This window comes from Pelmatolapia mariae, linkage group LG2 (genome assembly GCF_036321145.2).
Source record: "Pelmatolapia mariae isolate MD_Pm_ZW linkage group LG2, Pm_UMD_F_2, whole genome shotgun sequence".
NCBI classification, from domain to species: Eukaryota; Metazoa; Chordata; class Actinopteri; order Cichliformes; family Cichlidae; genus Pelmatolapia; species Pelmatolapia mariae.
This window is the reverse complement of record NC_086228.1, coordinates 22,582,386-22,595,115: the sequence shown is the minus strand read 5'-3', so window position 1 is coordinate 22,595,115 and position 12,730 is coordinate 22,582,386. Positions and strand designations below refer to the sequence as shown.

Here is a 12,730-nt window from a genome sequence, read left to right as displayed (position 1 = left end):
CACAAACAAATTTCCCTTTTCATGTGGACAAAGCTGTTCTTCAAACATCAGTCATAATTTGCCCTTTGGGGAATGCATAATGCATGATTTTTAAAGCTTGTCTTCTTCTTATAACTTTCATCCAAACTGTAACAAATATCCCGTCCAGCTTTCATGCTCAGCAGGAGGAAAAGTGGCTTAAGACAAACAACCATCAGAGCCAGTCTGTACAGTGAGCCTGTTTGATTGTTGCTCATATGAGGGGTTTTTTTTTCAGGCACAGCTTTGAGTTTAGGCCATCAGGAGTCATCTTATGAGAAAATTCACATAAACAAAACACGGTGCGAAAGTCAGTCCCTTCTGACAATAATAACTTAATGCCAGCCTGAGTTAAGCAGTATTTTATAAACCAATCTATGTGCAATGGACAGAATAAAATGACCAAGAATTCTCTTGCAGAGCTGTTGCAAATAGTACTTTTCTAGGTAGGATGTAGGATATGTGCTAATACGAAGGAATTACTTTGACAGGGACTGGCTGAAGTTATATAACAAGGCAAGGGGGGGGGCAGCAGCTCGTGATTCATATTTAAGGTATTTTTAGTTAACGTTAATGGAATGAAATGCACTAGTCAGGCTGAGCTCCAATTCTTTATTTTAAGTATACCATTTACAGAAATATTGTGAGTCTCAAAATTGACAGTATTTTCAACCGCAGTAGGAATTATTTTCATATCTTTAGAGAAGAAGAAACAAACCCGTGATTAGAATTTAAGACTTCCAACTGTGAATTACAAATGGTAAAATTGAGTTTCAATGAGAAAATACCCTTCTGATTTGGTTATGTTCTGCAGTAGAAGCCGGCTGCCGACGTCTGAGGCAGCAAACACCGTCATTCCCAGCTAAATAACTTCAGTGTAATAACAGAACTGAAAGGATGATATTCAGCTTATTTTACTTTGAGAAGATTTCATGCGTACTTCTGCAAAAGTCTACTGAGATGAAAAATGAAAAAGGATTTATAGGTTGTTTTTTTAACTGAAGGAGTTATTGGGTAACACTGCATCAACATCAGACCTGGATATGTAAGACTAATTAAAAAAGTACAGTAAGTCCAAAATTCCCCTCATCAGTGCCATTTTCAGTTTAAATTCTGTAAATTTGACCAAATTAAACATGCTTGAAATTCATCATTAACCTCTCCTACCTACAATATAAAAACAAATTAGAAAGAAAAAAACGACAAAGATTCTTCAATGAAAAACAGCATTCTCAAATCAACCTAAAACACAACAGCGATTCTTAGTAGAGTAAAACATTGAACACAGTGTAGGACTGAAATAAATAGGGAAACAGGGATGGATAAACGTGACAATGAGCTGAGCTCATCAGTTTCCAAAGGTACGATTGTCCACGGTTATGTAGAGGACGGATGGGTCAGGAGTTCTCAGTTTCACAGTAAGAGTGTAGAGGAGTAGGTGAGAGTCATCAGTCAGCAGCTGGATGGGACAGAGGATGTGTGTGTTGTTGTGTAGTATTATTACTAGGAGTGAATGTTTCCTTCAAAATTTGAATGACTACAATCCATAGACCAAGAGGAAAGACCTTAAGACTGCTTGACCTTGTTCTTTTCCTGATCGTTGATGTGCTGTTCCTCTCTGCTGTCCTCTCTTTCTGGCCGGTCATCACTCTGGCGAGCAATGAGCAATCGGCAGGTGAGCAGAATACCAAAGACTAGAGCATGGGCGTACCGTTTCAGGGGGTCTCCTACTAGCTGGTGAAAGAAGAGCACAGCCAGCATGACAAGCAGCAACAAGAAGTTGGCTACGTCCTTTGGCCGGCCTGGTACAAGCGTGAGAACCACCCCACAGCCCACCTCCAGAGAGCCAATGATCTTACGTAGCAGGACTGAGCTGATCCCGATCTTCTTCAGGCCCGGCAATGCTTTGGCATAACTCTTGTATGCCCTTTTCTAGAAAGAAAAAAAGAAATCTTCATGAATACCTATAGTGTGTAACTTTGGCCTACATGCTGCTATGAATGTCCTTTAGTGAGGCCATGTAAGGACCAGGTGGAGTCACCACACTCAGGTCAGCAGGTACAACATCTAAATGACAGTTTATCATCACTGTGGCTGCACAATGACTCTCCAGCCTATTGCTCACTGCTCAAGAAAACATGCAAACTCATGCAATTATGATATTCAGTGAGCTTGGGAATGCAGTAATTAAACCAACAGGCATGCCATCGTTGATCTTCCACAGGATAGTTCAACATCAGCACCCGCAGGTGCATCTCACAGAAATTGCTCGAATGCGCCACCATTGCTCTCCAACTGCTAAGTTGCTTCTCTCTCTCTATCTATCTATCTATCTGTCCTTGGGAGCTACACGACATTTTAGGTTATAAAAGCCAATCTCTCACTTCCAAAACTGTTAATTATCCCGCATGCTTGTTTGTATCTTTAAGCTGAATTACAGCATGTTTTAAGAGGAAAGAAAAAGGAAGTGCTTTTATTCATTCATTATTCATCCATATTCAGCTAAGGATAGGCAGGTTTTAAACTATTTTATGTATGCTATCTGTTTAAATGATGTTACAGGGATGACTGCTAAAATAATTTGAGTCTTATCCTAAAACACGGTGGCTTAGCATGCGTGCTAAAATTATTATTGCAGGCAATATTAGCAGGTCTAAACATTTGTATAACCGTACAGGACTCTCCACTGGGAAAACAAGCAACAGACAGGCCTATTAAAAGAGCAACCCAGCATCTAAAACACTCATTTTCCCGTCCTTTTACTATTTAGGTCAGCTTCCCTACACATTGAGTCTGTAGCCACCGCAGAACAATGGCCTTTACCCCCACAAAGATGCGGACACTTCACGGGTAAGACTCAACGCTACTCACCATTTCGTCGTATGCATCTTTGCTTAGTCTCGGGGTGAGCTTAATGGTCCCCATAAACACGAAAAATAAACCCAGAGCAAAAGAAAGAGCCACAATGGTTATTGTCCTTGGTGAAGCCATTTTTCAGTACCGTGCATGCGGCCGGGCGCTTCCCGCTGAGCTGAATGAAAGTCGGACCGTTTCCCGGTGAAGATGCGCGAGGGGGATGGGCTTCTGGAGCTACCATAAAAATGGCGACCGGGGTCCCTGTCTGCTCCGCATCCAGCAGCTCCCCTCCTGCTGCTGCTGGATGCGGAGCAGGCAGAAGACCAACTTCTCATCTTAGTTTAAGAATAAGATTAAAGGGAAGGGACACACATCCTACGTGAAACACTCATAGTGCTGAATTTTGGCATTAGCTTACAGCCAAGATAAAAGCTCTGGGTTCAAGTTGCTTAACAACAACTTTATATATGAGTTTTGTGCCTCTCTGCGATTATAACGAAAAGAGGTAACATGTAAAACCCACTTCTGTGCTATATACTGAGATAGATGTTTGCATGCATCATCATGGGCATGAATGACATGGTAATTTCAATAATTTCAATTATTTCTTTGAAATGTTCTTTTTCCAGAGTGTGAATGGTTATGCAGCATGCACCTTTAATGATTTTAAAAAACAACAAATGGGTGCACAGATTTGAAGTGGCTCAAATGTAAATCTGCATCACCACTAATATTTGCTTGAATGTCCCTTAATAAGTTGCACCTCAACTAGATGCTTGTGGGAGCCATCAACTAGCCTCTGACATAGTTCTGGTTGGATATTTGACCACTCCTCTTGGGAGAATTTGAAGTTCATTTAAATTGGTTGGTTTCCTGGCATGGGCCCCGCTTTTAAGTGCAGTCCACAGATTCAGTAGGGTTCAACAGGGTTCAGGTTGAGAAGCTTAAAGTTGCCCTGCTTTATCCATTCCAAATAAGTTTTGATGTGTGCTCGTGTTCATTGTCCTATTCGAACACCCAGCTGTGTCCGAGTTTCAACCATCTAGATGTTGATTTGAGTTGAAGTTAAGAGGTAGCACTTAATTATTCCATCCACTTTGTGCCATGTACCAGTATCACTGGCGAAGAAAAAACAGGCCCAGAACGTGGTGCTGCCACCATTTTGCTTGACAGCTGGTACAGTGTTGTTAGGTTTAAAAGCCTCCCCATCACTCCTAAAAACATACCTCTTGTCATTGTAGCCAGATAGTTTAATCTTTGTGTTGTCTGACTATAAAACATTTCTCCAGAAGGCATTTGACTTATCCATGTGAGCAGCTCCAAATTTCAGTCGAGCTTGAAGATGCAGCAGGGGCTTCTTTCATGGTTGGCACCCTCTCAGCCCATGGTGAAGAAAACCTTGCTTCACTGTCAATAGTGACGCTGGTGTTCCAGCAATTTCCATTTCATAACAGGCTTGAGCCTTGCTGGTCGCTGGGTTGCTCCTGAATATCCTGACAAATTTTCTCTCATATCTGGGTGCCAGCTATTCTTCCTGACCTTGGTGAAGGTCACATTTAAAGGACTTATACAATTGTACATCTTTTTGGTGACTGCTGAGGTCTTTGCAGTCCAGGACAGACCAGCATAAGCCCTCACAGTCACCACTGATGTAGAGGGGGAGCTGGTCTGCACTGACATCTTCCTGATGTCGAAGATGATTTGCTTTGTTTTCCTGGTGTTCAGTGTCAGGTTGTTTGCTGAAATCCAAACTGACAATTTCAGGATCTTATCTCTTTTGGTAGACTTGTCACTATCTGAGATGTGTCCACAAACTGTGTTATCATTTGGTAATGGTGTTGTTAATGGTATGGGCTGGACTGCAGTCATGGGTGTAGAGAGTAAAAATGGGGATCACTGGTCACACAAAGGACAAAAAGGAGAGCAGTTGTAGAGTTTCATAGGGAGTAGTAGGATTGATTTCCTGAAGTGTTCTTTATGGCAGCAGAGTTGAATTAGTCTGTGCGAGAAGGTGCTCTGCTCCCTTCTGTAGTATGGAATGAGATGAGATGAGATGAGATTTGTCCATGATGGAGAGCAGTTTGTCGAGTGACCTCCTGTCCCTCACTGACTGAAATGCCTCTGGATTCAATAATGAATCCACCCTTATGTACTAGTTTGTTGATGCCACTGGCATCTCTGATACTGCCCCGCCACTAGACAAAAGGAAAATAAATTCCACTATGAAAATGTGGTATCATTGCAATCTGATGATTGTTTTAACATCAGCTTTCAGTGAGTGAACCATTGACAGGCTGTCAGTGAAAGCTGCACTCAACGCGATCGGCAAACTGCGAGCAGCTGTGGAAGTGCGACAGTCCTGCCTCCTGTGGAGGACATGGCTGCTAATGCAGCCAGTAGAGATAATGCAGTAGACACTATCTCTACTTTCAAGATTAGGCTTAAAACTTTCCTTTTTGCTAAAGCATATAGTTAGGGCTGGACCAGGTGACCCTGAATCCTCCCTTAGTTATGCTGCAACAGACGTAGGCTGCCGGGGATTCCCATGATGCATTGAGTTTTTCCTTTCCAGTCACCTTTCTCACTCACTATGTGTTAATAGACCTCTCTGCATCGAATCATATCTGTTATTAATCTCTGTCTCTCTTCCACAGCATGTCTTTATCCTGTTTTCCTTCTCTCACCCCAACCGGTCGCAGTAGATGGCCGCCCCTCCCTGAGCCTGGTTCTGCCAGAGGTTTCTTCCTGTTAAAAGGGAGTTTTTCCTTCCCACTGTCGCCAAAGTGCTTGCTCATAGGGGGTCATATGATTGTTGGGTTTTTCTCTGTATGTATTATTGTGCGATCTACTGTGCAATATAAAGCACCTTGAGGCGACTTCTGTTGTGATTTGGCGCTATATAAATAAAATTGAATTGAATTGAATGTTTTCACACATCATATTTGCACATGTTAAAGAAATTAGACATGAAATGTTAACACAGAGCTCTTTCACTTAGTATGTGGCTTTTGCAGCCATTTCCTCCTGCGTTAATTGGCAATTTTCTTTTGTCTGCACAGCTTTAGAAATAGGATTTTTGTAGATTTTAAAGATTGAGTTACAATTAAATGAAAAATAAAGCATATGTTGCTAATGTCGCAGGGCTTTGGCATTTGATGATCAGAGCCCCGGGTGGTATTTTAGGATCCTAAAAAGAAAAGCTTCCCTAAATATCCCTTTTATATAGTCACTAGTTTCTCTTACCAATTGAGCAGGTTTTTATAAAACACAAAAGAAATATCTGTTTAATGTAAAATGTGAGTCTATAATGTATTTAATTTACCATTCAACCACTCCTTAAGCGAACACCCATATTTCTATGAGAGCTGTTCAGCTTATTTCATCCTATTTGATTGGATTTATTATACTTTTCTCCTTGCAGTAATAATCCTGTGACATATTTTAGGACAGCACTTTCACCAGTTTAATATGGAAAGGTCCTAAATTCATCAGTAAGGAATGAAGAAACCACAAGCTTCATCATAACTGATGATCAGGACCACCAAACAAATCACAATTATCTTCATCTTTTGTTCCTTTAATAGGTTTTGCTGAAAGCTATTGAAGTGCAGCTGATATGGATGAAACTCACAAATCATTCTGCCAAATCCAGAAACTGCAGCGCTAAGTCTCAAATCTGTCGGGCAATCTGGTAAACAGTTTCTCCAGATGGAGGAAAGGTGGAAAAATGCATGACTAATTATCAAACGACACCTAAAAGTACAGATTCAGCACCTTATACTACATTTAAGCCGTCTAACCACCTTATCTTCACACCAGTTAACATCACGTGAATGTTTCTGGACTGTGGGAGAAAACAGAGGAGGATTGTGCAGCCGCTGCCCAGCACGAGCCAGTTTCCTGAAATTATGCAAATGTTTTAACAAATGTTTATTATATAATATATACTAGTGTATCATGCAAGTGATCCATTCAACAATATGCAGAACGTTCCCCAGTACACTGTTTATTATGGGAAAATGTTTAAACAATAATTTAAAAAAACAAAACAGAAAAACAGTTTAAAAATCCAGTTTTCTTTACATTCAAACCTGCAAAAATGTATATAAACAAAATCCTCTCAGATGCATTGGCCGTGTACACAAGTTTATATTTAACACACTTTTTTTTTTTTACAATGTGATATTATTTTATCAAAGCACAGCTCTTCAGACCTGCCCTTCACTACACTTCGGAGTCTGCAAATTCCCTCCAAAGGTTCAGGAATCAGGTTGAAAGTCTACAATATGGAAAGAGATACAGAAATAGTAGTGTGATAAGGGATGCAATGTGTTGTGTACGTCTGCTGTGGACCCACATCCTCACACTCAGGCGGCAGGACACACGCACGATTCACTCTCACTGTCCCTGATCCTGACGCTCTTTCAGAGCTAGTATTGCTTTCCGGTAAAGATCTGTCAGGAGACAGGTTGAACTTATAATATTAAAACTGCGATTTCATGCTGTCAGAGTCCAAAGTGTGGTTACTGTATTTTATTGGTGGATGGAAGAAGTGGATGAGGCTCACCAAAGGTTGCAGAAAGGTCCACGGGCTGCGAATAAGCTGCTGGCATCTCCTCTGTGTTGATCTTGTTTTTTCTTTTCACTTTCACAACTCTCTTCTTCTTCTTTTTTTCTCCTTTAACTAGACAGAAGACAAAAAAGTAGATTTGAGATTCTTAAACAGCTAACCACTAAAACTGAGTGTAATCCAATAACTGCTTTTGGGAACCTTTCAGTGGTTTCTCGTCATTCTCGGGTGATTCTGGCACATCCAGCGTCTCTTCTTTCACCTTTGTTTTGCGTTTAAGTTTGCCCTTTTTTGGAGGGATCAGAGCACTGCTGGCTTTGTCTCTGTGACCAGAGTTATCTTGCTCTCCTTCATTGGCGTCACCGTCCTCTTCCTCTTCGTGTTCGTTCGGCGGTCCCTCATCTTTTTCACCTTCCTTCACCTTAACTGTCTTCTTCTTCTTCTTTGTCTTTAGCTTCTTTTTCAGTGATGTGTCCTGGAAATAGATTTAATTTAAAGCAAAGTGCAGTTTATACACCTGCCACATCACCAAAATGAAAATTCAAAAGAAGAGAATGGGAGAATTTGTTCTCCAAAGCTGAGGTAGGCATTTTTCTGTATTTCTGAAAATGCAGACTATTAAACGAATCGTGCATCCCGACATTTAGACTCATCATCAATAGAATTGGCAGATTAATCATTAATCGTAGCCCTATTGAAATGAATTTAAAACAGAACATTTAATGTAACAGATAAAATCATAGTAGAACAAACACATGAAGACAGACAGCATCTACAGTACGAATTATGTGCGCTTTAATACAACCCAATACAACAGATATGCCACAGAAACAAATTTAGGATTTTAGGATTTAGGAGTTTTTGCTTACACAAGTTTTACTATTTATTTTTCATTTAATGGTTTCTAGTAGATTTAAGTGTGTTTCTTATGATCTTGGCAAAGCATTAGAAATTCTTTGAGAATCACCATCATTATTTGCGATGGTACAATCACTATTCTATGAAGAATTTATGACCTAGATGCTGATCACATTATATTTTATAAGGTTTTATAAAGAATGCAAGATATGTTTCTGACCTTTTGCAGCATATTCCGAATGGGTTGCAGCTTTCCTTCGCTCTTGGGTTTTTTCTCCTTGTCTTTGGGCCGATGAACCTTGCGCAGATCTGACTTGCTGGATCTTATTCTGAGGTAATAACAAATTCATGTTAAAACATTAATGCCTTTATCTGCAATATTTGAGCTCTGAAGGCCTTTCTTACCGTTCGACCTTGGTTTTTCTTTGCACTTTCTCTGCTTTTCCATTCCTCTCCCTCTCTCTTGGCTCCAGAGGCCTTTTGCTGTCCTGAGCTACACGAGCACACAGCTCTGGATAATCCAGACAAACAGCTCGCAGCAACCAGCGAAGACCTCGCAGAGTCTTTCTGTCTGACCAGCGCCGCAGGTCCATTAAGGCTGAACAAGGCTCCTGAGTGGAAACAGAAAGAAAGCTCAGTTTCTTTGTACATCTAAGGTGTCCCCCTTTAATGCAGCGCTGTCTATATTTTATTAAATAAGATTTAAGTCTGATTAGATCATTTCGAAATATTACTTACAATATGGCACAGAGAGCGGCTCTGGTTGACCAACTTCTCTAAAGACAAAATCTCAATCAATTCACTACCCAGCAAAGCATTCATTTTATCCTGTTTGTTGGCCAATCTGAAAGCAAAAGAGAAGTGTCACAATTAATATTTTGTTCTGTATTTTTACATGTGAGCCACCAGGGGGCATTGTTTGCACATGATTTGAGATCTGATGTAAAATTCAGACATATAAAACAGAGTGTAATTACACTAGTAGAGGTTTTCCTGCTACCCTCGGCTGCTTCAACAGGTCCGAAAGAACCTCCCTGACTTCTTTTATCCTCTGCCTGTCACCAGAGTCCACAACAAAGATGATGCCATGAGCCTCTCCATAGAGCTCCCTCCAGGTGCCACGGGTCTCTGCTGATCCTCCAACATCCAAGAGTGTGACCAGGTAATTCTCCACCCTCAGCTCATGTCTAATGCAGCCATGTGTGGGTCCTGATTCGACAACATTGGCGACTGAAGGGGGAAAACACAGGTGGTTACTTGTTGTATTTCTGAAATAAATACTTGAGGCTGAACCCTTGGTAAAGTCACATGCATACCTCTTAGCATGCCTCTGATGGAGGATGTTTTTCCCGCTTTGTCAAGACCAACCACAAGAATGGTCACTTTCCTGCAGACGAATACATATTCATACTAGCTTAAGGTGACTTCTGTGGATTTTAGGAACAATCAATGAGCTGATGCTACAAGAATGTCTAAAAATAATCTCCTCGAGTGACTGAGAGAGGAAGTGTTTTATTTTTAGTAAGTTCGGCAGGAAGATTGCGAAAGTGTAATATCTGTACCTGATTGGCTCCTGTATTTTGGAGACCCAGTTGCAGCAGTTGCTCATCAGGTTGAACATGTTTACTTGAGGTGAGCAAGGTGTGCACAGTGGCCACCATCTTCTCTGGAACTGGTACCTGCAGACAGATGGTAAATCTCAGTGTGACTCACACACACATACGCAGATAAGGCTGGAAGGTTGAGTCACTTGGGAACGAGGCCAGATCCATCGCAAAGATGCTTTGTGTCTGTCTCCTGTGGACTTAGGAGACGTTTACAGATGGTCACTCGCAACAGTGCATTCACTGCCCAGGGTTATCCAGGGTGCGGCTTCCGGGCCAGTAGAAGCCCTCATTGGAATTTTATATGGCCCTTCATGAGAAGGAAAGAATGCACTACTTTAAACAGTTCATGTCTATGCATGATAGTTGCAAAAAGCAAGACTGCAGGCAGATTTGTCTTTAACATAAACTCTTCTGTTCACTGAAGCAGATAAAATTTCCTAAATTTGATGTCAAGACATATAACAGCCCCCTCATTAATGGGTAAACAACCGTAAACCAAATCATAATTGAAAACATGAAACACCATGCTCTCTACTCCAACTAAAATGTCCATTATGATGCAACTTATCCATGTCGCCCTCTCATTTAGCCTCCTAGGCATCGCAGTTCTGAGAACCCCACCACTAACACCAGTTCTGTAGAAAGTCCACCATAATAGCTAATCTAATTTTGAGAGCTTTTTTTTTTTCTTTTCCTTCTGGAACCGATGATCTATCAGAACTACATCAAGGATTTCTCAACAGCCACACTCTTCACAAATACTTTCTTAATTGCTAACATATCTAACATATGGGCTCAAGCCTCTCCAAGTACCCCTGAAATAGGCCATTTGAAGCAAGTATTGCATGATGTTTCTCAGTAACTTCTCTTGATATTGTCTTTATGCCACTGAATGTGTGTTTGCCTCATAGAAGCTCTCTAACATGTCATTGGATGCATGAGCAGTCATCCTGAAACTTCCCAATAAACACACAGCAGGTTCATCTGAGGTAGGGCATGTGCTAAAAACACACACACACAGGCAGATCTTCCTTTGTCAACTGCATCTGTTCAGGTCCTGTAATCTGCTAAAGCCAGTTTAGAATGGCCTGCTTTTACAGTGTTGTTAACAAGCTGCCCCATATTTGTACTGGCTGTAGAAGAGGCCGCCCCTGTTTCTGCTATGGTGTAAGGAGGACTGGTTTTCATATCTCATTGTTTTAGACATTTAAACCAGGTTAGTTAGTCATGAGTAGTTTTGAAACACAAGGGAATCACCTATCCAGGGTACTAAATGTGCATGTTGCATGTATTAATTTCAATGACTTCAGTACATTTTAAGCATCACACCCATGTAGCGCACAAAACATAACATTAAATTGTTTATAAAATACAAAACATCAGTTAAGTTTTATCATTTTAAGAGGCATAAATAAAGGAGAAACTGGACTACTAACAATGGAAAATAAGAAACAGTTTTATGTCATTTGATAAAAATCCCAAATAATCAGAACAAAAGATTAAAAAAAAAACTTTTTATGAAAACTTTAAATCTACCATAAAAGAACGGTTAATCAATTTGGATTCCCCACTAAAACAAAGCAGCAGTTTTGACTGTTATTTTTTTCTACATGAGAAAAACTGCCCTGAAAAAATCAATTTTCATACAAACACCAACAGTGTCACATGCCTGGTAAAATGCAGTGACTCTATAACTCACAGAAAAGCATTTTAAATTCAGCAGGAGCTATTACCTCATACCACTACATATAAAAGTTGCAAATTTGAAAGACTTAGCCTTCTGCTCAATGAATACTCACAGAAGTATTTCTATGTCCATGCATTTGTTTGGGTGCTCGTCTTCACTAACATCTTGTACCCATCGGCTACAGAACTAATCAGGCTCACACTAAGCCTTTGGTCACCCCATGTGGGAGGTGCAATCTGGAAAATGTTGTATTGGCTTTTCAACCAATCCCAGAGCTCTCTGGCCCAACTTCTAATCCCATTGGATGGCGTGGTCCTTCTGGAACTCGACCAAATGAAGGCGCTTATATCCATCCCCGGAAAACTAAATTTGTCGAGTGGTGTGATCTGTGGCGTGCTGTGATCTCCTTTTCCTGGTCAAGACAGAAAGTGGTAGCAGAGACAGATTTAGGCTGCACAATCTCAGTCTCTCAGTGAGATAATGACACTATGAGGGCCGTTTAGTGTCACACTGAATTTACAATTAAAACAGAAAGATTACAGCCACCTAATATTGTGTTGTGCCTCCTTGTGCCTTGAGAGCAGATCAGACCCATCAGTTCTTGGACAGAGGATGCCTGGGGGTGTCCTAGTGGGGGAGGCAGCTATTGGGGGTGCAAGTGCACTAGGAGAGGGTGCTTTATAGGCAGCAATGTTTTTATTGCTTGGGTCTTGTAAAAATAACATCCTTGGGAACCCCAGGACTGAAGGTTTATCAGGAAAACATAAAATGCCATTTGGATGTTTTCTCCTTTTTTGGCTCTCCTTTGATATCTTTTAGCTTTTCTGACAAGAACTTACATGAAAAAATTTCTCTTTAATGTGAAAGTGAAAACAGATTTATACAATTAAATAAAAATATATAATGTAAAATAAGTTACTGCATAAATATTTCCCCTCTTTTAAAGTGACTGATCTAATTCAAAAGCGGTCCAGCCAGATGGTTGTAGCAACTGCACAATTTGTGAAACGGATATCACCTAACTGCAGTGAATGTGTCTCAAGTGATTTTAGTACAAAGGCACCCATGTCTGGAAGGTCCAGTCACTGGTTAATCAATATTTCTGGCTACAGTTACACCATGAACATAAAAGAA

At 40.6% G+C, this 12,730-nt stretch overlaps 2 protein-coding genes across 3 annotated transcripts; both read right to left on the bottom strand.

Annotated features, from left to right (window-relative positions):
- Positions 1 to 612: 612 nt before the first annotated feature.
- Positions 613 to 3,166, bottom strand: tmem35 (transmembrane protein 35). The gene is made up of 2 exons (XM_063486015.1): positions 2,890 to 3,166; positions 613 to 1,950 (listed from the first exon to the last, which is right to left on the bottom strand). Exons 1-2 carry the CDS (start codon positions 3,007 to 3,009, stop codon positions 1,585 to 1,587), a joined length of 486 nt encoding a protein of 161 aa, XP_063342085.1. The 5' UTR covers positions 3,010 to 3,166; the 3' UTR covers positions 613 to 1,584.
- Positions 3,167 to 6,859: 3,693 nt separating this feature from the next.
- On the bottom strand, positions 6,860 to 11,826 carry arl13a (ADP-ribosylation factor-like 13A). 2 transcript variants are annotated; one of them, XM_063494800.1, is made up of 10 exons: positions 11,709 to 11,826; positions 9,865 to 9,981; positions 9,619 to 9,689; positions 9,280 to 9,532; positions 9,041 to 9,146; positions 8,708 to 8,913; positions 8,523 to 8,631; positions 7,646 to 7,919; positions 7,442 to 7,558; positions 6,860 to 7,328 (listed from the first exon to the last, which is right to left on the bottom strand). In XM_063494800.1, the coding sequence occupies exons 1-10, from the start codon at positions 11,726 to 11,728 to the stop codon at positions 7,273 to 7,275; spliced, it is 1,329 nt and encodes a 442-aa protein (XP_063350870.1). In that variant the 5' UTR covers positions 11,729 to 11,826; the 3' UTR covers positions 6,860 to 7,272. The 2 variants fall into 2 exon arrangements, with proteins under 2 accessions (XP_063350870.1, XP_063350879.1); XM_063494809.1 differs by having other exon boundaries at positions 6,860 to 7,153.
- Between the last annotated feature and the right edge of the window lie 904 nt (positions 11,827 to 12,730).